Source organism: Halichoerus grypus, chromosome 2, assembly GCF_964656455.1.
Source record: "Halichoerus grypus chromosome 2, mHalGry1.hap1.1, whole genome shotgun sequence".
NCBI classification, from domain to species: Eukaryota; Metazoa; Chordata; class Mammalia; order Carnivora; family Phocidae; genus Halichoerus; species Halichoerus grypus.
In genome coordinates this window covers 201,065,691-201,086,487 of record NC_135713.1, presented here as the reverse complement: position 1 = coordinate 201,086,487, position 20,797 = coordinate 201,065,691, and the positions used below count along the sequence as shown (strand labels likewise).

The 20,797-nt window shown below is 50.9% G+C and overlaps 1 protein-coding gene and 1 long non-coding RNA gene across 3 annotated transcripts in view; one reads left to right on the top strand and one right to left on the bottom strand.

Moving 5' to 3' along the window:
* Positions 1-431: 431 nt before the first annotated feature.
* SOX9 (SRY-box transcription factor 9) lies at positions 432-5,912 on the bottom strand. Its single transcript, XM_036083769.2, has 3 exons — positions 5,104-5,912; positions 3,903-4,156; positions 432-3,337 (listed from the first exon to the last, which is right to left on the bottom strand). Exons 1-3 carry the CDS (start codon positions 5,532-5,534, stop codon positions 2,487-2,489), a joined length of 1,536 nt encoding a protein of 511 aa, XP_035939662.1. The 5' UTR covers positions 5,535-5,912; the 3' UTR covers positions 432-2,486.
* Positions 5,913-6,113: 201 nt separating this feature from the next.
* LOC144378729 (uncharacterized) overlaps positions 6,114-20,797 on the top strand; it is a 28,258-nt gene continuing 13,574 nt past the window's right edge. For both annotated transcript variants that reach the window (XR_004914611.2, XR_004914612.2), the window contains exon 1: positions 6,114-6,149. This is a non-coding gene — a long non-coding RNA (uncharacterized LOC144378729). The remainder of the gene's footprint in view (positions 6,150-20,797) is intronic.

Genomic DNA, 20,797 nt, shown 5'->3' with positions numbered 1-20,797 from the left:
GTATGTGTTCATGATAATAGAAAGTTTGCTTGACTGAATTGAGGGAGACAAGTCACCCCCTCTGGCATTCTGTCTACTGCTGACAAGCTACCGATTTCAGGTCTAATATTCCCCTGTGAGTTCCACAGGGAAACAGCTTTTGCCCTGAAGCATGAGGCTGTTAATAGCACAACAAACATTTTGCCTGAGGAACAACTACTGACATGTAATTGTCTAGGTGACCTAACAGGGTGACACTTTCTAAGATTTTTCCGCATAGATTTTTGGGGACATAGTCTTTTCATCACTGCCAATTTTGGGATAGCTAAAAGTGTAACATAAAAAATGAGAACCTCACAGTGATCAGTATGTAACAATCTCTTCAGTGTCTCAATTCTTCACATCATCCTTCGAAGGGGAGAAGAGGGCAAATAAGTCAGTCCAGGGGGCCATTTTCTTTTTAATGCAATGTATATTTATTGTAAACAATAATATACAAAAAAAAAAAGAAAGAAAGAAAAAAGGAAAGATGAGTTTCACAGAGAGAACAAAAGGTTTGGGGGGAAACAAGCAAAACAAAACACAAACACAAACCAAACCTTACCTAAGGACAAAACATGATTTAAATGCCAGGTTTCTTAAGTTACAGAAATATTTTTTTAAAGATCTGCTTTTATACAGAAATTGAAAGATGCCATATTATAAGAGTGCTTTAAGATTTTATTCTACTGACTTCTAAAACTGTTAATATATCTTTTTTTAAATAAAAAAAAAAAAGTTTGCTGTCTTTTTTAAAAAGCAATCCTCAAACTCTCCAGCCACAGAAGGAATTAAGAATTCAGGTCTCTCGGTGGGCTGATCCCCTCCACTTTTCCTCCTTGTCTCCAAGAGAACATGCAGGGGACTATCCATGACACATGCCAGCCTTGTTTTGTGTCCACACACACACACACACACACACACACGCACAATTTAGGCAGCCCAAAAATCTGTGGCAGAAAAACACTGAAAATGACTCAGTGATACACTACATTTGCAACCTCTCATTTATACAAAAAGAGAAACAAGTTTCCAGTTTGTTTTCAACAAAACAACAAAGAAAAAAAAAAAAAAGGACAGACAAAAAGGCATGTATATTATACAAATCTAGGACAAGAAATCCAAAGAAACTTGCTTTTAATAATAATAAAAAAGATTAAAGAGATAAATAAAAAAAAAACTGGTTACAGTTAAGAACATAATTTAACAGATGACCATACCCTTTGAGGAAGGCTCCAACAACCTATTTTAAAGAAGGTAAAATTTAAAAAAAATTTTTTTAAAGAAAAAGATTTTTTTTTTTTTAACGAAAACCTCTCCTTACAAAATAAATAATTTTAGCTCGTGGAATGTCTTGAAGGTTCACTGCTGGTGTTTGGAGAGGCGCAGGTGACAGCGTAATGGAGAAGGCTCCAGCATGTGTCCCACACAGGGCTTGAGCAGGCAACCAGGGAGGGGGCACTCACTGGCTGCTGAAACATTCCCAGAACAGATTTCATCTCCTTTGCTTGGTTTTCACTTCTTTCTTAAGATTGCAACAAACAAGCAAATGCGGAAGGAAGGAAATGCACTAACAGAGAGCACAAGTATTTTCCAGCAGCATGGTTTTAAGGCTCAAGGTATTTTCTCGTTTAAAAAATATATATATGATAAAGCTTACCAAATGCTTCTCTAGACTATGGTTTACTCCCATATTTGCAAAATAAGGCCTTTATTTTTCTTTCTAAGGCAGCTCCTTCTTGAATCAGAAAGCCTGAGGAATTAAGCAAAGCTAACCCCCAAAACTGATCACGTAACACAAATCCGTGTTTTTTTTTTAATGTTAATGCAACAACACACACACACTTTTTTTTTTGTTTGTTTTTTGTTTTTTGTTTTTTTTTGTAAGAGAAAGCTCATCTGTACAAAAATACTCTGGTTGCAGGAAAAGCTAGGGCACACTGTTCAACTAAGTAGTTTAGCTGTTGGAAAAATAAGAGCATTTAATTTCTTTATCTAAAAATATGTATAAATCCCCTCAAAACGGTAATGAATCATACACAGTACATACTAAAAATATTTAAAATAGAGAATATTCCTCACAGAGGACTTTTTTCTTTAATTACTGCTAAAAAATAATTACAAAGTTCAAACAGGCAGAGAGATTGAGCAAATTGGTCACACGATGATTCTCCATTTATCCTCCATTGCTTGCTTTGAAGAAAGTTTTCAAGTTCGGTTTCTCCTCGATTCCGCCGGTCCGCCTGGCCACGAGTGGCCTTGGCCACTGATTTGCAACAAGGTGGTAATGCGTTTGGATAGCTAATGGTTCGGTCTTGGAATCTGGGTACGAGTTGCCTTTAGCTTAAATGTCTTTAAGGAGTAAGGAAAAAAAAAAATGTCCCAAGGAAATTCTGGTTGGTTCTTTCTTTCTTCGGTGCTTTTTAGGATCATCACGCGGTCAGCATCCCCCTTGGTGCAAGGCCTCCTCAAGGTCTGGTGAGCTGTGTGTAGACCGGCTGTTCCCAGTGCTGGGGGCTATGGGTCTGCGGGATGGAAGGGACCCCGGAGGTGTCGGCGATGGGGGTGTACATGGGCCGCTGCGCGGGGTTCATGTAGGTGAAGGTGGAGTAGAGGCTGGAGCCCTGGCCCGCCGCGTGGCTGTAGTAGGAGCCGGAGTTCTGGTGGTCTGGGTAGTCGTACTGCGAGCGGGTGATGGGCGGGTAGGAGGGGCTGTAGTGCGGGAGGTTGAAGGGGCTGTAGGCGATCTGCTGCGGCGAGTGCTGCTGAGGCTCGCTGTAGTGGCTGGGGCTCAGCTGCTCCGTCTTGATGTGCGTTCGCTGCGACTGGCCCGGCTCGCTGCTCAGCGTGGTCAGCGTGTGCGCCGGCTGCGGCTGCGGGGGCGCGGGCTGCGGCTGCGGGGGCGCGGGCTGCGGCTGCGGGGGCGCCTGCGGGGCCGGAGGGGCCTGCGGGGGCTGCTGCGGGGGCGGCGGCGGCGGCGGCGCCTGCTGCTTGGACATCCACACGTGGCCTGCGCCCGCCGGGGTCGCCGCCGTGCTGCTGATGCCGTAGCTGCCCGTGTAGGTGACCTGGCCGTGCGTGGCCGGCACCCCCGGGTGGCCATTGGGCGGCAGGTACTGGTCGAATTCGTTGACGTCGAAGGTCTCGATGTTGGAGATGACGTCGCTGCTCAGCTCGCCGATGTCCACGTCGCGGAAGTCGATGGGGGGCTGTCGGCCCCCCTCTGGCAGGGGGCGCCCCTCGCGCTTCAGGTCAGCCTTGCCGGGCTGCACGTCGGTTTTGGGGGTGGTGGGTGGCGTCGGTGGGCCCTGGGATTGCCCTGCGGGCAATAAAAGAGAAGCAGCACAGAAAAGTCAATTAGGGCTGTGCAAAGGCCCTAATCTTAGGAACCCTCCTGGGACTCTCCCTCCAAGCTCAAGTGTCAGAAAGACCCGCAACCGCGCGGGAGGCGCGGTGCACCCGAGATAAGTCGCCAAATGATTAACCTGCCAGTACACATTCGGCGATCTCCTTTTACGGGGAGGAGGGGGGCTAGGTCTGAGGCCCGGAGGGTCGGGAGGACAGAACTGCTACTTGTGGAAGAACCCCGTGTGTGCTTCTGGGGTGGCGGAGCGAGAGGAGGAAGAAGTCCTGTAAAGCTGTAAAGGCATTTCACCTCGCAATAAAAATTAATCTGCTAGGATGTAGAGATTGAGTTGTGTGTGTGTGTGTGTGGGGGGGGGTGCTTCGCGGGGTCCCCGGCTGGGAGGGGAGGAGGATTAGGCGCTAGGGGTAGTTTTTCCCTCCCCGAGGAGCGCAAAGTCCCTAAGCCTACTCGGTGGAGACCTGGGGTGTGCCCGCGGGGCCCGCGGGAGGCTTAGCCTGGGGCTGTGGGGGGGACTCACCCGAGTGCTCCCCGGGGGAGTGCACCTCGCTCATGCCGGAGGAGGAGTGCGGCGAGTCGGCCTGCAGCGCCTTGAAGATGGCGTTGGGGGAGATGTGCGTCTGCTCCGTGGCCTCCTCGGCCTCCGCCTGGCCGTTCTTCACCGACTTCCTCCGCCGCGGCTGGTACTTGTAATCCGGGTGGTCCTTCTTGTGCTGCACGCGCAGCCGCTCCGCCTCCTCCACGAAGGGCCGCTTCTCGCTCTCGTTCAGCAGTCTGGGGGCGGGGGAGGGGGCGCAGAGAGAAACAGAGGGGGTTCTGTGAAACCGGCTGAGCTGTCAGGTCGGCGGGAGGGGGAGGTGACCCCGACCACTCGGCTTCTTCGCACACAACCCCTTCCTCCCTCCTCCCTGCTTTCCAGCCACTGCTGCAGCTCATAACTTTTCTTAAATTAAAAAAGAAAGAGAAAAAGAAAGAAAAAAAGAAAAAAAGAAGAAAAAGGAAAACTAAATCTCGGTTCTTTTAGTCCGACCTGAGCGGTCACTCCCCGCCCCGCCCTCGCTCCTTCTATTTTGGAAAACCCTGGAGATGAAAATAGCTCTCGGCTGCTTCTGTTCTAAGTGCCTCTGCTACTGTAGTTATAACGCCCCCCGCCCCCAACACTCTTTAAAAGCTTTCCAAAAACCCACTTAATCGGCAAGGAGCTCCTCCTGCCCCCCCCTACCTATTTCCAGCAGCCCCCCCCCATTCCTGCCGGTAGTCTCCTCTGGCCTTGAAGTCTCCCCCCCTCCACCCCATCTCCTTGGTCCGTGGGGCTACACGAGAGAGCGCAGTTGGAGCGAGAGAGGGACAAACTTCACTTCCCACCCAACCCCCCACTCAGGATCGAACTGAACTTCACAGAGACGGGAGATAGGGCTGGCAGCCCCCTCCCACCGTGTCTCCCACAAGTCTTCTCCCACCCTCTGGCTCTCTCGGCCCCCTTCCCCTCCCCCCCTCCCCGCCTCCCTTCCTTTCCCCCTAGAGAGCAATCCAAGAACTTTGTCAAACTGAGCCAAGTTACACTTCGGCCCCCCCCACCACTCAGCACCCCCCCTCCCCGCCGCCGCCGTCCGCCGGCTCCGGGACCGGCAACTCCCTCCTGCTGGGAGGCGGGGCGCGAGCGAGTGTCCTGGCCAGCGCCCCCCGCCACCGCGGAGCCCACCCTGCCGCGCCGGCCCTACCTCCAGAGCTTGCCCAGCGTCTTGCTGAGCTCGGCGTTGTGCAGGTGCGGGTACTGGTCGGCGAGCTTCCTGCGCGCCGCCTGCGCCCACACCATGAAGGCGTTCATGGGCCGCTTGACGTGCGGCTTGTTCTTGCTCGAGCCGTTGACGCGCACCGGCATGGGTACCAGCGTCCAGTCGTAGCCCTTGAGCACCTGGCTGACCGCCTCGCGGATGCACACGGGGAACTTGTCCTCCTCGCTCTCCTTCTTCAGGTCCGGCTCGCCCTTGGGGAACGTGTTCTCCTGGGGCCGCGTGTTCTCGGTGTCCGAGCCGGAGCCCGAAGGGCAGGGCGAGCCCGCCGAGTCCTCGGACATGGTGGGGCTGGGGGCGCCGGACAGGCCCTTCTCCTGCTCGTCGGTCATCTTCATGAAGGGGTCCAGGAGATTCATACGCGGGCCCGGGGCAGGGGGCGGGTGGCAGGGAAAGGCGAGAAGCCGCGGCGGCTCGGACACTCGAGGCGCGGGCTCCCCTCCCCTCGGCTGCCCGAACGCGGAGCGAGCGGCTCCCGGGGAGCCTGGCACGTCAGCCGGCTGCGGCGGCGAGCACTTGGGAAGGCGCGCGGTGGCCAGCCCGCAGCTGCCCGCTCCACGTGGGGTAAGGCGAACTGGAGAGGAGAAGGAGGAGGGGAAGAAAGAGAGCAAAAGCGGGGCGCTTGCACCCCTTCTCTTCTCCTCCTGCAAAGAAAAGTTCCTGGAGTGAAACTGGCAAGTCGCGGCGCAAGTTTCCAGTGAGTTTCAAGCTCCGCTCTCAGCTCCTCAACTCGCAGCCCTGGGGCTCTTTAATAACTACTGCTCCTCACCTTAGAGACGGCCAGCCAATCACAGCACGGCATTTCAGGGGTTGGCAGGCAGCTGATTGGACTGGATTTTGCGGGGAGGAGGATTGTGGTGCTGGGCTTGGGTGACGAGAGGGGAGGGGAGGAGCGGGGAGGGGAGCGCTGCCTCTGGTCTGGCGGTGGGGGGGGGTGCAGCGGGGAAGGCGGGGGACCCGGGACGTCCAAGTGTGTAAGTTTGCCATACTCTCGTAATGTCAGAAGTTTGGTGCCGTCTCCGCACGAATTTTGCGTGCCTGTGTGTGTGTGTGTGTGTGTGTGCGCGCGCGCGTGTCTAGACTAGGATCTGCCCCCACCCCCAAGCATTTCTTTTCACTGCTTTCTGCGCGGTCCCGGAGACTTAGCTGGAGTTTGTAGAATTCGAAAAGCAGTCGTTCTTTAACGCGTAGCCCAGTTTATGCTACTGGAGCCTGCCTCCTCCGAAAGTGCTTAGAAATGGTCTTTTGAAGCAAATGTTTTGGTGACTCAACGCCCGCTGTTCCCTCTGTAATAATCCATATAAATAGATTAACACGCTCTGGTTCGCCGGGGCCGGTGCGGCTGGTTGGGATTCTGCTGCGCTCTTGCAAGGGGAATCAATGAAAACCAAAGCTAAGTCCGGGCGAAGGCTGGCGGCGGCGGCGGCGGCGGGGACGCAGTAGCCCCGCGCTCGCGGGAGCCGTCCCCGCGCCACAGCGACCTTGAACTCTGACAAGTCCTTCTCCAGCCCCCCCAAGCCCCCACCCCGCGACACTGCTCAGTGACAGGCAACTGCTTTGACGTTCTGCTTTTCACCTCCTAGCCGAATCCAAACGTCAGCAGGGTTGCCCACTGGAAAGAGCTTGCAAACTGCTCTGGCTTTGAGAGATCGAACTTTGCGAATGTGGCCGTCCCGGGCCGAGAGGCTGAGGCCAGTCCCTTGGTTTGTAAAACGCCAAACACACGGGCACCACCGCAGACAAAACACTCCACTTTGGTGGAGTCGTGCAGCTCGCCTGTTTTCGTCCTCCTTTACAAAACACCTGGAGGGGTGACGCTCCCGTCTCCTGACTGTAATCGGGTCCTTCTCCGACTCGCAGACAGCTAGAAGTCCTGGGGGAGGGATTGGGGGTGTCTCTGGTGTATCTCAAGTGTGATTTGAGCACAACCTTTGTGTTTGCACCAACTGCCTTTAGTGCCTGGTTAGGTATCAGTTCTGGAAGAGAAGAAAAAAAATCCTGGGCTCCTGCGGGTTACATGTCTTCAGAATCACAAATAAACGCACAAGTGTGGAAATCTCCTAATTTTAAACTTCCCCCTTTCTGGCTCTCCCAGATGTCCGCCTCGAATTAAATTATTGTTATGGTGAATCGGCCCGCATCATAGCAAAGACTTGTTCATTTCTAATTTGCACATTGCGGACACTATTGCAAGATTTAAAAGAATGTTTTCCTGGAAGATTTTTTCTTTTTTAAAATCTCGTTTTGTCTCATTTTCTTCCGAAGAAGTCGACCTTTCTTATAGGAAACGGAACTCTTCAGAAGGTAGTAAGTTGCAACTACAGTTAAATACTATTTACTTTTTAAACGAATGTAACTCACTCACAGTGGATGTCTGTAGTACGCTATAGCTTGTTTACAAGTTTTAGAAACCTCCATACAATAGCCACGTATTCATGGCTCCGTGAATACGCTGGAAAAGTATAAGAACAACTTCGTCCTTTCTTGGGAGAAGAGTCCCGCGTAGTATCAACTGATTTCTGTGTCGTGGGGAGGGGACATTTGTGAGTATAACTGGGTGATTCGTAGGCACCTGACCCAGGAGGACACTCAGAGACCAGAACTTCGGGCAGAAATTTTAACCAAGGCGTCTGTATTTAGTTGCATTTTATTGCAATTCTCGTGTTTACTGGCTTAAAGGCACTGAAGACTGTGACTTTAAGATATTTTGGAATATTTCTCTAAATATTTGTCAAGATAAATACATACACATAAATACATATTTCATACAATTAAGTTATAGGAGATACGTAATATATAGAATTTTAAATCATAAATTTACAGTGTTTTGTACATTTTCTGTTCGTTTGATGCAAACACTTTGTATTGTATCTTCTTGAAAACTGATAAACAGTGGACTTTTTAAATGGTGCAATTTTCAGCTTCATCCAGAGGGGGCGCCAAAAGCTCAGAAACTGTTTAACTCACAGTTACGGCCGGAAAACTTTGATGGTGGTGGGGGCTGGTGGTGGTGTGCTCCACTCAATCAGGACTGCTTTGCTGCTGAGATTTATCTCTGCAGAAATTCCTACTCGGTATTTCCTCCCGTTTGGATTCACCTCTAGGCAGCCCAGTTAGAGGAACTGGGAGGTGTGTGTCTATACGGGACATGGCAAGAGAAGAGCGTTCAAGGTGCCTGACGTTTCTAGTCTGCATGGAACGGGGAGACCGGGTTCAGGAGAAGGACCCCTGTCCCCAAATTCCAGACATTGCCCTCTGCTCGTGTGCCAGGACCAGGACAAGTCTGAGTCGTGGACACTATTGATTAGTTCTGTATTTCTGCAGGGGCTCCGTTGCCAACTCCCCCACCCCCACTCAGGGGTTCGGCTCGGTGTGAGTTTCTCGGGTCTCCCCTGACCTCTCCTCCCTGCCCCAGGAAGACGCTCGCGGTCCGCTACCAGAGGACCCGTGTCAGAGAGCGCCAGAGGGAAATGAACCTATTCTCAATGTTCAGGATCATTCTCAATAATCGGGAAACTGAGTCTGTTGGCTCCGTCTTAGCCAGGGCATGCTGCCGAGAGCCAAACGCGGTGGGCTCCTCTTTCTGGTGGGGAAAGGGTGCAGGTCAAGAAAAGCGGCAGGCAGCGGAGGGCCCTTCACCAGTCTGCGACGTGCATTCCGGGCCCCGCTCTAAGCAAGCGCCGCGAGGTCTGCCGCGGGGGCAGAGACTTGGAGGTGCAAGCAGATCCCAAGGCGGACCTCGGGAAGCCAAGGTCCGGGATCACCCCCCGCCCCGTCTCTTTCAGCGACTAGGGCCGGCGCCGGGTTCAATTTCCCTAGCCTGGGCCGCCGAGCTCCTTCCGCGTCTACGCGGGCGCCAAGTCCGGAGCCCAGAGATGTTGGATTACAGCGAGTTTCGTGGGCTCTGTGGGGCGGTGTGAACACACCGCACAGGGGGGTTTTCCGTCTCCGGATGGCAGTGGCCGGCGTGGGCGAATGGGGTTCCCTTTACCTGGGGAATTAGGGACCGTAACCTCCCTCTCCAAAATCTCCTAGCAAAAGTGGGGAGCGTGTCTAAATCCGTTTTCAGCAGGGGTGCATGTCGCCGAAGAATTCGGTTGGGTTGAGCAGCAGAGTCTCCCGAAGATCTCAGCCCCGGGCGATGTTCTCTATAGAGGTGCTCAGGGAAGTGGATATCCCTTCTCTCTCTCAATTCTCTGGGAGCTCGGTTCCCTTGAGGTAAAAAACCCCAATCCCTGGCGGGACCCTCGGGTCCCCGCTCTCTCCTCGGTGGTTAGTACTTTTCACGCGGCTGCGAGCGCGTTTGCAGGTCGCTCTTCAGACCGGACACCGGTTCTCTAGGGAGAGAGGCGGCGGGTAAGCCGTGTCTCAGGACGGCCATGGGACTGGACAGCAACAGCGCAAGGGAAAAGGAAAATGCCAGGTAGCTTCGTAGGTGCGCAATAAATATCTGTGGACGGCCGAATAAATGCGACCTTTGGACATTCTGCCCCTGTGGGTATGGGACCCGTCGCAGGCCTCCAGAGTTCCCAGCAACAGGTCCCTAAACGCACGTGACTGTAGAGTCCTACGTGGATTTCTCCCCAAACGGGCGCCCTACTTTGGGAGATTATCCGACATGTGTCACTAGGACCATAGAGTCCCAGCGCCCCCTGAAATTGTAGGCCAAAAAGGGCTTTCCGTTTTCTTCCCTTTTCTGTTTTCTAACAGAAAGAGGAATGCGGTGGACGGGAGGTGCTGGGTGAGGGAGGCGTGAACCTGCAAAGTGCTCCAGGGTGACCTGGCCGGGTTGTGGGGCCGCGGTCGGCTGTGGCCCAGCGGAGCGCTGGGAGGGTGAGGGCCAGAGCCCAGCAAGAAATGGGAAGAGCTGGCTCAACCTGGACAGACTAGCAGAGGGGAGGCGGGGAGGGATGGGAGTAGGATGTCCCAGTTCCAAAGGGACTGTGCTTCCAAAGGGAGTGTAAGTGTGTGTGTGTGTGTGTGTGTGTGTGTTTCCCCCTTCCTTTTCTGAAAATAGCTGTCTTTTAGGCAGGGTACAGGAGAGCCGCGCATCATTTGGATCCCCTCAAAGCATCCCTAGAACTCCCTGGAAATTTCCTTAGGCCAAGTTTTCTTTTTCCCTCTCCAATTTTCCTCTTTTTAAAAATATTTCAGGCATTTTCATTTGAAGGTGCTCTTTGCCTTGTTGATCTAAAAATATAAATAAAGTTAAGTGTTCAAGACAGCAGTACTCCCATTGGCAGCCGTGTCTACCGGGCCAAGGGGCTCCCTTCAGCACCAAGAGCTTCCTCCTCAGTTCCAGGGCTCACACCTGTGCCTCCTCCTCCCCTCGAGTCCCCTTTCGATTTAGGGGTGTTCGGTCCCAGGGAGGACATTGGCAGAAAAGAACGGAGAGTCTCAGGACAGTTTTGTGTGATTCTCCCCGGATAGACTGGGCTCTGTAGCGGGCACCTCATCTCAGGCTGAAGGGACTATAACCAGCTACTCCCACTAAGATGTCCTGTTGGGTGGGTTATTATGTCGGGTCTTTATTAATCAGAGAAAATGTTTCCATCAAACCGCGGAAAAGGGAGAAATGCTATTAGCATACAATTCCAAAGGTAACTGTCAGAATTAAATACGAATTATCTTGTGACTTTCTTGTAAGCCTTTTCTCTCTCACCCGGGCCCTCGGGCTCCCCAGGGGAAGAGCGCATCTTCCCGGGGTTACTGGAACCTATAGATTCGCGGGGCAAAAACGAGTGTCCTGAAGCTGCGAGCTGAGCTCGGCTTTGGAGAAGCGTGAGCGCGCAGCGGGGTTGCCGGACTTCGGGCAGCGGCGGCGGAACCAGGAGTGCCGAGGCCCTGAAGTCAGCCCCCAACTTTGGAGTTTCCTGGAGAGTGACGTCTTAACGCGGGGGGGCTCTGTCGCGGAGGGTTCTCGGATCTGTGACGTCACAAAACTACCCGGAGGTTGGCTGATCCGGAGCCACGGAGAATGGCCCGGGGCTTCTTCAGAAAGTGGGGGCCCGCAGGGAACGCGGAGACCCGCCGGGCTGCCTACCATGTCATTGTTTCTTTCAAATTAATTTCTTGGTGCGCGTTGCTGTGTGCAAGCCCGCGGGAGAGACAGTGTTATTACAGGATTCCATTCTGGGTTTGTTTGAAGGGGAAGCCAGGGCTCTCTGGTACCATCTCAGCTTTGAATAGGCAGATCAGGGAATTTGGAGAAAGCAGGTCCCCACCCCCTTTACCTGCATTTCCCCCTTTCTCTTTAACATCTTTCTCCCAAGACCCTTTCACTTATGTGAAAGGTGTAAGTAGAGTCTTAAATGGCTTTTTCCCCCTCTGTTACATCTCCTCCCCACTTTTTTTTTTTTTTTTTTAATGAGAATGACATTTGGCCAGGCGAAGAAGAGACCGAGAGTTTTTTGTTTGTTCCTTTCTCCTCCCTTGAATCTCCAGAAAATCTCACAGCGTCCCTGTTACTATCTTAAGAACACAATGTATTTACATCTTATGAAAGGGCAGGTTGTTTGCTTTCACACCAAGTCCTAGCACTGGAACCTCCTTCTCCCCCAGTTTCCACATTGGCTGAAATGCAAGGGAAGGCCCAACAGAGCAGGGTCTGGACGAGGTATGGACTGTCTGTGGAAACAGCTTCCCTTTGGGGTGCTCCTAAAGCTCACAAAATTGTCAACTCAGGTTGGCAGTGGACTGTCTTTTTACCCTTGTGTGCCTTAATATCCATGTGCAAAGCAGAGACAAATAAGCAGTTCCTGCTATAAGAACATTCTATTATTCTTTAAAAGAGAAGGTCAAGTCTCAGAGGGCCCTAAATGTAGGCATCTTTCCCTTAAATACTTTCTTGGAGCAATGGAGACATCTCGCAGGGTGACATGTCTCCTTCGCAACTAGGAGAAACGGTGGTATCTGGTGAGGGTTGATATCTCTGTAGGAAAGGAAGGCACCCTGGTTGGTCTTGGCTCAGACACTGTCCCCAGGCATTAACCGACACCCCCTCTGCCTCCAGGGTCCACTTCTCCCCAGGGTCCCTCCTGGACAAAGTCTCCCAAGGAAGCCCAGATTCCAGTTTTCCTTTGAACCTCAACTATAATAAAGGCATGAGGTATCTCGGGCAACAGGTGTTTGCAGATTTTGAGGCATGGGTGACCTCAGAAGGCTGTGCAGGACCTGGAACAGCAGGGTGCATGGGCCTGAGCACTGGGCTCTAGATGACGGAACACAGTTGTGGGTGGATTCAGCCTCTGTCTGCCCATACCCAATTTTGCGCCCCCCTCTGGGGCATTTTGTGTTCTGAGAACCTCTTTCTCTGCCTCTACCATGGATTTCTCTTTCTTCGCTCTGAAAGAGTGCATGGATCACAGAGGGCTGCCTCCCATCCTTGGTCCTCCGTCAGAGTGCTGAGGGGAAGGGAAAGGAGGGAGGAGGGGTCCCTGAACACCTGGCTCAATGGCAGATGCTTTTCCATCCCTTTCTTGGGCCCCAGAAGTCACCTCTCTTCTTCCATCGCTGGTGGTTGGTGATGCTGTGCCGCTCTTGGCCTGAGCCATCACCTCCCACCCCACCACCCCTCCCCTTTCTTGGTCCAAGCCCAGAAATGCCTTGTAGTGTGTGGTACGCTTCACTCTCTCTTTGGGGGACATCTGCCAACCAGCACAGTGGTGATGACAGTTTCCAGATGATTTTCCAGGAGCAAAGAAATCTTCTGAGGGAGGAGAGAGCGGCATTGGCCAAACGCTGAGTGGGCTGAACATTGTGGTTCCGGAAGAGGCCCAGGGAGGTGGGGTTCTGTGGGGCTCCAGGATTTCTTTTTCCCCCTCCAGAGTCTGCCTAAAGCAAAAGTCACTAATTGCTTTTTATTTTCCTGGCACTTAGGAGGTTCTCTGGATTCTGACTCTCCTCCAAGAACTTAGGTCTGAGGAAAGCAGGCTTTCAGTGTGATAACACGGCGGGGGGGGGGGGGGGGGTTGGTAATTGGCCTCCAAGCTCACCTGCCTCAGCTCAGTGGGGCTCAAGACCTGTTTCAGCCAACTTCTGGGCTAGTTTCATTAGCCCAGAACACTGCACAGGTCAGACAGACGACGGAAGGAACACTCCCTTACCCCCTTCTTCTGTCCCCAGCCCAACTTCACTTCTGCCAAGGACACTTTGATTTTTCAGTCAAACCAACCAGGAAGTGGGAGTGAGGTTGCCTTTGAGACTTAAGAATGAGTTCAGAGAAAGGATTTGGCTCTCTCTGGATTCTGAAAAATTCCAAGCAATGCTCCCTTAGAAGGAAAGAAATATTACTATTACTATTACTATTATTATTATTATTATTATTGCTCATGCCTAAGAGCATCCCTAACTCCTCAAGTCTCCCCTATGTCCTTTGGTTGTTTCTCCAAAACCCATGCGTCTAGCCCTGTCTAGAACTAGCCCTGTCTTCCTAGATGGATACACTGGCTTCTTCCCCGTCTTCAAGAGTTTCCTTTCTACTGTACTGGGGAGCCTTCCCTACAACCCTTGCTCGCAGTCCTCATCTCTCTTTTCAGGGAAGGGTGTCTCTCCCAATAAAAGCCATCCTCACCTACTCTTCTCTTAGAAAAGATGTGAGGCTCATTCAGACTATGGAGTAAATGACTATTAGGGCTCAGTGTCTTCTCAGTCCGAGAGGCAACCAGACTGTGATAGGGAATGGAGATACAGTTCAAATGCTAAACTCTCTGTGAAGACTTGATCTCTCCCCAAGAAAACATATTTGTGTTCTTATAAGATTTTGTTCATGCCCTTTCATGCTGTCATTTGTCAGGTATTTATTTAGGTATTAAATGTGTATATGCTCACCCCCTAAACTGTGATCTTCTTGAGGACAATGACAGAGTGTTATTCTATTCTGTGTGCCACATAGACTCTGCCAAAGCATTGAATTTAGCCAAAGCAATGAATACCTAATGGTACATTTCAGCTACCAGGCACATAGTGGGATACCTTGGCCAGTTAGATGAGATGTCTTTATGGCTTCCCTCAAAATGTGGCCTGTAGATGGCTATCTGTGCCACTCACAAGGAAGTCTGTCCTTGCCCAGAACCTTCTAAATTGCCTGTCCTCTGGAAAGGGTGTTAGAGACATGCCTTTGGAGAATATTTGGAGTGATGGACATAAAGCTTTCAGATTGCAATCTTTACACATTTCTGGCCTGGATTTACAGGTTTTGAGAAAACAATCAAACCACAAACTGAAGTCATTATTAACATATCAGAACCTCTAAAACCTCTAGACTTTGCTACCCAAATATACAATGATAATAAATATTTTTTTCTTCCTGGTTTTCTTGCTTGCTTTTCTAAGCACAAAGCACAGTCCTTTCATGGATGAGCCCCGGAGTGGCTGACTGCTGAATGAATGGTGGGTGGGGTGGCGGTGAGGGAGTGGGGGTGGGGGGCAGGGCAGAGGAGACAAGTTTGACCTGCTTTCCCCTGCAGCTCCTCTAAGGAAGGCATTTTCTTTACTCTGCAAAGGGCACTGCTGTTTGTTTGGAGAAGGAGAGCTGTGGGTATGGAATTAGGGGGCGTCATGTGGGCTGCACGTGTGGCTAGAGCTACCTGAAATCTGTAGGCTAATCACTCCCAGATGGCCCCAGGGACTGCAGTCCCAAGAGCCCCAGAAACACAAATCCCTCCCCAACTCCTCCTGGTTGGGCGGGGGGGGGGGGGGGGGGGGGGGGGGCGGATTTAAAGGCAAAACAAGGATGGAAGTGTGTGTATATGGGACTTGTGATTCAGTTTGGACCTAAGGCCCTACATCCTTTCCAACCAGAGGCATTTGAAAAACAATGTCACCCCTCTCCTTCCCTGCCCCTAAATCCAAACTGTGATTTACTTAGAAGAAGGAGGAGGAGGAGAAGGAGGAGGTGCAAGAAAATGAGAAGCAGAAGGAGGAGAGAAACACTAGCTTCAGGAACTATCCACTGGCTGGAGGGTGGGGTGGGGTGGGGTGGGCGGAGTTAATTTCAACAGGTATTTATTTAGGTATTAAATGTCAAAAGTGCCTTAGCTTTTTGCTGCTCCTGGGTGAAACTTTTTTGCTCAGGTGGGTGGGACCATGCAGTGAGGGTCAAGAATGAGCATTCTCTTCTAGCCAGTGGGCAGCCACCCCACGGAGGAAATGTGGGGTGCCGGCTTGGAGAGGAGAAGCCTTCACCTTGGCCTCAGTCTGTCCGGAGCCTGTATTCTCCCCCCGCCGCCCAGGCACTGTGTTGGCTTCGGTCCACACTGTGGGCTCTATCTCACTTATGACAGCTCTCCACGGTTCCCACCCAACACGCGTCCGGCCGCTGCAGAACCAGGATCCTGGGAAGCACACCCCCTATCCTCTCTGTGTCTCCTGCGTGCAGGTCCCTCTAAAGCACACGTATTCATCTGCTCTCCTCCTTCTCACCTATTGCTGAAAAAATAATCCCACTGCTAATGAATATTCCTGGTTGCTGCTTCCTGTTTTTGCGTTTGAAGTGCCCTTACATCCACTCGTCAACTCTATTCCCTGGACATCTCTCGGAGGTGGTGAGGAGGAGAAATTACTCTTTGCTTTTCATGTGAAGAAACTGCAGTCCGAGAATAGCGTGTGGCTGGCTCAAGGTCGTGCAGTTGATGGGAGAGGCAGATTCCCCAGGATCCCGGTGTGGGGGACGGGGTGGGGGGGGCGGTGCGTGGCTGCAGCCCCCGCAGGGCCCTGCGCGCAGAATTTCACACGCCGCTGTGAGCGCGGAGCCCTGCTCGCAGGCACGCAGACCGCCGCCTCCGCCGGGGAGCCCGCTCCCCCGCGGCCCTGTCCTCCCCGCACTGGCGCTGCTTTTTGGGTCACGCGGGGAGGTTGGGGCTTCGCTCTTTTGTGAACTGCACTTTTTGATCTTATCTCCTCCTTTCTTTCCTAATCAGAGTTTGGCTGCCTCTCTCTCGGGGGAGCAGAGAACAAAGTGTGACTTGAACCATGCACATCTAACGTGTCTTCCCGCCTCTTAATTTGTCTTTCTTGAGAACTGCTCTGGGTTTGCAGGAGTGGCGCGTTGGCTGATTTGGTCTCCGGGCAATCGCTTTGCTTCATTTTACTCTGGTGCGTGTTGGATTTCTTTTTTCTCGGAGGCATGTGGCAGCCTTTGTACCCCTTGATCCTGGCCTGTCCAGATTTCCCAAATCATTTTGTTCTGCGGGGCAGAAATGGGTTGTCACTATCCCCTTTAAATCCAGGCAAATCCTCATTTGGAAGTGCAGGCCCTCCATTATCACCCTGGTCTAAATTTTTCTTTTCTGCTCCGTTGGGACATTTATTAGCAAGAGGAGATGTTTGCGGAGCCCTTACTACGTGCTCCGTGGTGTGCGAAGGGCTTTCCCTGGATATAGCACCTGGCTCCCCCCCAGAAAACCTTTCATAGGAGTTCTTACTCCTTTTCCCATTTAACAGATGAGAAAGCCCAGGTCTAGAATGGTTAATTCTCTTGTCTAAACTTACAAAACGCTAAGTGTTAAGGGGTAAAAACCCACTCACAACAACTGTGGAATAAGAAAACAGTAGCTACCAACTCTTGAATGCTTACTTACTGTGTAATAATTCATTTACTAGGAGACCAGTCGGGCTATGCCCTCATCATCTCTCTTCTATGGTGGGGGAAACTATTTACCCACAGTCTTGTATCTTTTGGGCCCTGCCTTATTTTCTTGGGACTCTGTGTTTCATGGGGCAATGCTAATCCACATTTGGGGTCTTGCATTTAGCGCAAGCCATGGAGGATGTGGTGACCTGATGATCTCAGTGGTTGTCTGCACCTGCCTTTGACACTCGCTGTTTGCTCTTATGAGCTGTCAGAGAAGCTGACACGGCCCAGAGAAGGCCGAGATGTCGGTTTAAGGAGATAGGAAGCTAGTACACGGAAGGGGGGGCGGAGACACTCGGACCCCGACCACGGCGCAGGGGTCTATCCACTGTTTTAGCTGTTTTTTCCATGCAAGAGCCAGCTTAGAACTCACCCGGCCTCAGTCTTCATTTTTGGCAATTAGTCCTGTATAATGGGTTGGAAAAGATGGAAAAGCGGGGTAAAGGCGACTGGTAAGGACTATTTCCAGAGAATGAATATACAGAATGCGGACAGCAGATTTCAGGAGGACAAAGATCCCATTTAATTGCTGTCCCCTCAGCTCAGATCCCTCTCAGGGGAGCCAGGGAAACCTACTGGGGACAAGAATGATGACCAATTCAAATGTCAGGACTCCTGCCTTTAAGAAGCTTCCACTGTATTCTAACAATGACACAGAGCTCTTTAAAGAAGCAGCGCACATTCATTCCACAAACATTTCACCAATGTCTAAGAGAGGCCTGGCTCCGTGCTGTACACCTACCCCCACGGACCAACTCAAGGGCAACTGCATTTTTAAATCCATCATGTCTTAACTCTAAAGCCCTTGTCAGTTCGGCCTTTTGTGGGAAAAAAAAAAAAAAAAAAAGAAAAGAGAAAGAAAAACCAACAAAAACAAAAACAAACAACAAAAACCTCCCAAACAAAACACAGACAAACAAAACCCCACTGCGTTTGGGACCTGATCAGCAAAAGAGAAAGCCACACACCTCTGCCACAGAACCGGACCCTCCCGTATTCCTTCCCCGTGTGGGGCTGACGCTCAGTCATTGTCTTCTTTTAAGTCTGCGGCCACAGAGGTTTCCATGGACGCTATAAAGTGCTTTGTGTATTGGAAGCTGTGAATAAAAAGGTAGGGGGAGGAAAAAAAAAAAAGGCGAACCACCAAGTTCACCCAAACCCTAAACCTCAGGCTCCTGGAAAGAAGCAGCTGCACGAAATCGGCCCAGACTGCAAACATGCCGTCAGCAGGGAGGGCGAAGGACAGGTTGCCTGAGATACTGGTGGTTCTGCCACACTTCGGAGGCCTTGGCTGCTGAGTCCACACCGAGGAGGAGTGGAGATCCTTCATAAGTTTCTGGGAAAAGCAAGGGACTTGCTTTCTGCTGCCCTATCACCCCTCCCCCTGGGGCGAGGCTGGTCCTCTCCCCCCAGGGGCTCCTGGCTGACCCCCAGAACTAGCTAGCCTCCTTCTTGATAGTGGTCACCTTTCCTTCCAGCGCCGATCTGGGAGAGCAGGAGGCCTACCTTTCAAATTTCCCCACAGTTTCTGAAAGAAGGTATTATTTCCTCAAAACTGCCCAGGTTAGGAACAAAGGCAGACTCTGGGTCTTCTTTAAGCAAGATAGAATGGAATTGACATTCCTTTAAAATGGCTTGTTATTACAGCCGATTTCTGCTAACAATTACCTGACAATATAGAAGGGGATCTGACTCCTTGAGGGGCTTGTTGCGTTTTCCTTTTCCCCTTTTTCTTTTGGTGGAGCCTTAAAAAAAATGGACGCATACTTGGAGTTCGGATTTCGACAGGTCTAGTCTATCAACATCCATGACATATGTGTAAATCCTACTGGACAAATAATGATTTTATATGGGTATGCACGTGTGTCTGAGTGTCTACATGTGTATGTATGCGTGTTCTCAGGGAAAGGGAAGTAGAGATAATTTCTTTCCTTTTATAATCAAGTTGTCTCTTCTTGAGGACGGGATGGTAGGAAAAAGAAAAGAAGGAGTTGCTGAATTTTAGAGACATGTATATGGAAAGTCTATTAGGATGGTTGGTCTCACAAGCAGATTCAGTATCTTTTTATTATCTGATTTGAACAAATGCTGTGCATGTAATTGATGTCCCACAAATATTTGTCAAAAAGAATTGCACCTGCTATGCTTGATGTGTTGAAGGAGAAGGAAGCCCAGACTATGGGCTGGAATTTGTCAGCTGGGAGTAACATGTTTTGTGGTTGGTTTGGGGGATACGAGTGTTCCCCCAAATGCGACACAGCATAATCAGTCGGGCTGGACATTTGGTTAAACCTAAACGTTTGCCAACATAATACAACCTCCATATATCTTTCTGATAATAATCCTGAATCCTTAGACCAAAAATGTCACCACACGTTCTGTGGTCTTCCGTAAAACACCGTGCTTCTCAACAAGGCAGTTTTCTCATATTAAAATTAAGAAGTTGTCTTGTCTGAGTTCCCGTTGATATTTAAGCTGCATTGACTCCGGTTTACTAGGAGTTTTGACATGCCAGATAAGAGCTACATTCAAAAGGCCAATCCAAATCAGACACCTGGCCTTATCAGCATTGTTATTCCAGTAGATCTGTCTGCTTGATAGAGAAGCTGGGGGTAGAAGTGGTAGGTGCCCTAAATGCCCCAGCCTAGTGAAAGGTAAGGTGCTCCATAAATATCCCTTGCAGCCTGATGGACGTACTTCAGTGGCTCAGTAGACAACAAAATAGAAAACTCCCTGATTGCCAGAAGGTTTGGTTGTTTGGGGATGGCCAGAAGCTGCCTTGGGACTTCACATGTGGGATAGACCTTTCAGAGGTAATACGAGCCAAGAGGGGGTCATGTCCATGTAATATTCTTTGTAATGTGAGCCTCACACACCCAGTGAGCAGAATCTTTTTTTGATGAGGATGGGTTTAATAGCAGATCGATAGGTTTTTTGTTTGTTTGTTTCAACCCAAACTGAGGTATCACCTTTCCCTTTCACCCCTTTGTTCCCACCTTTCTGGCTCCCGCTTACGGGGCCCCACACATTGATTTTAATTTTCAACACTTAGCACCTGACTTAGTGATCTAAGATCACTGACTCAGAAAACGGGAAAGGTCAGTCTGACTAACACCTCACCCAGCGTCCTGGGATTAGCATCCAAAACAAACAGATCAGAGATGGGATGTAGACTCCCAAGAGACAATTCCCACGTGTGAGAAAGCCCAGGAGAAACGGATGGCGTTTCTCAAGCTCACTGACATCACTCAGGTTCATGATCCAAGGCTTTACCTTACTGAGGTTGGGGGCTGGGATTCTACCGGAAGAGCAGAAGAACGAGGCTGGTGGATTAAAAAAAAAAAAAAAAAAGTAGGGAGAGGGAGAGGCGTTCTTTCTGCTAATCAAAGGAGAAACCAAATAAAAAGAATGAAGTCCAAGAAAAATACACCTCTATTGTTTTGGGGGCATAAGATGCTGGCTTGGAGGCTTCACTGAGTAATCCAAGTCACACCCTTTCTCTGTGGGACTAAAGGAATGTTGGCTGTTTCTCTGGAGGCCAGGTGGGAGGTGGGTAGACAGGTCTATGGAGATGAGAATTTCTTGGAGCTGGAACTCTGCGAACATCCCCCATGGCCTTGCAGCTGGGAGGCTGGGACACAAAGGAGCAGGAATGCAGTGCTGAATTAGAGCCAGGCGCAACGACCACAGTAAGGGATAAGGGGGAGCAGAGAAAGGTGGAAGGAAACGAGGAAACAGGGAGGGAAATGACCCTGTTCTTTTTGTCTTCGTCCAAACAGGGGCTTCTGTGTCCTCAAGAGCCCCTTGGCTTTCTTTCATGAAACCATAGGGCGGATACCCAGGGAGAGGTGGTGTGTCTGGGTCTGGGGTGCGACAGGAAGCAGGAAGTACCAGTCATTTCACAAGAAGGCTTGACAGTGTGGAGAGAGCCAGCGAAAACTGGCAGCCCCCCAAGGTGGGGTAGGAAAGTCTGGCCCGGTGTAAAGAACA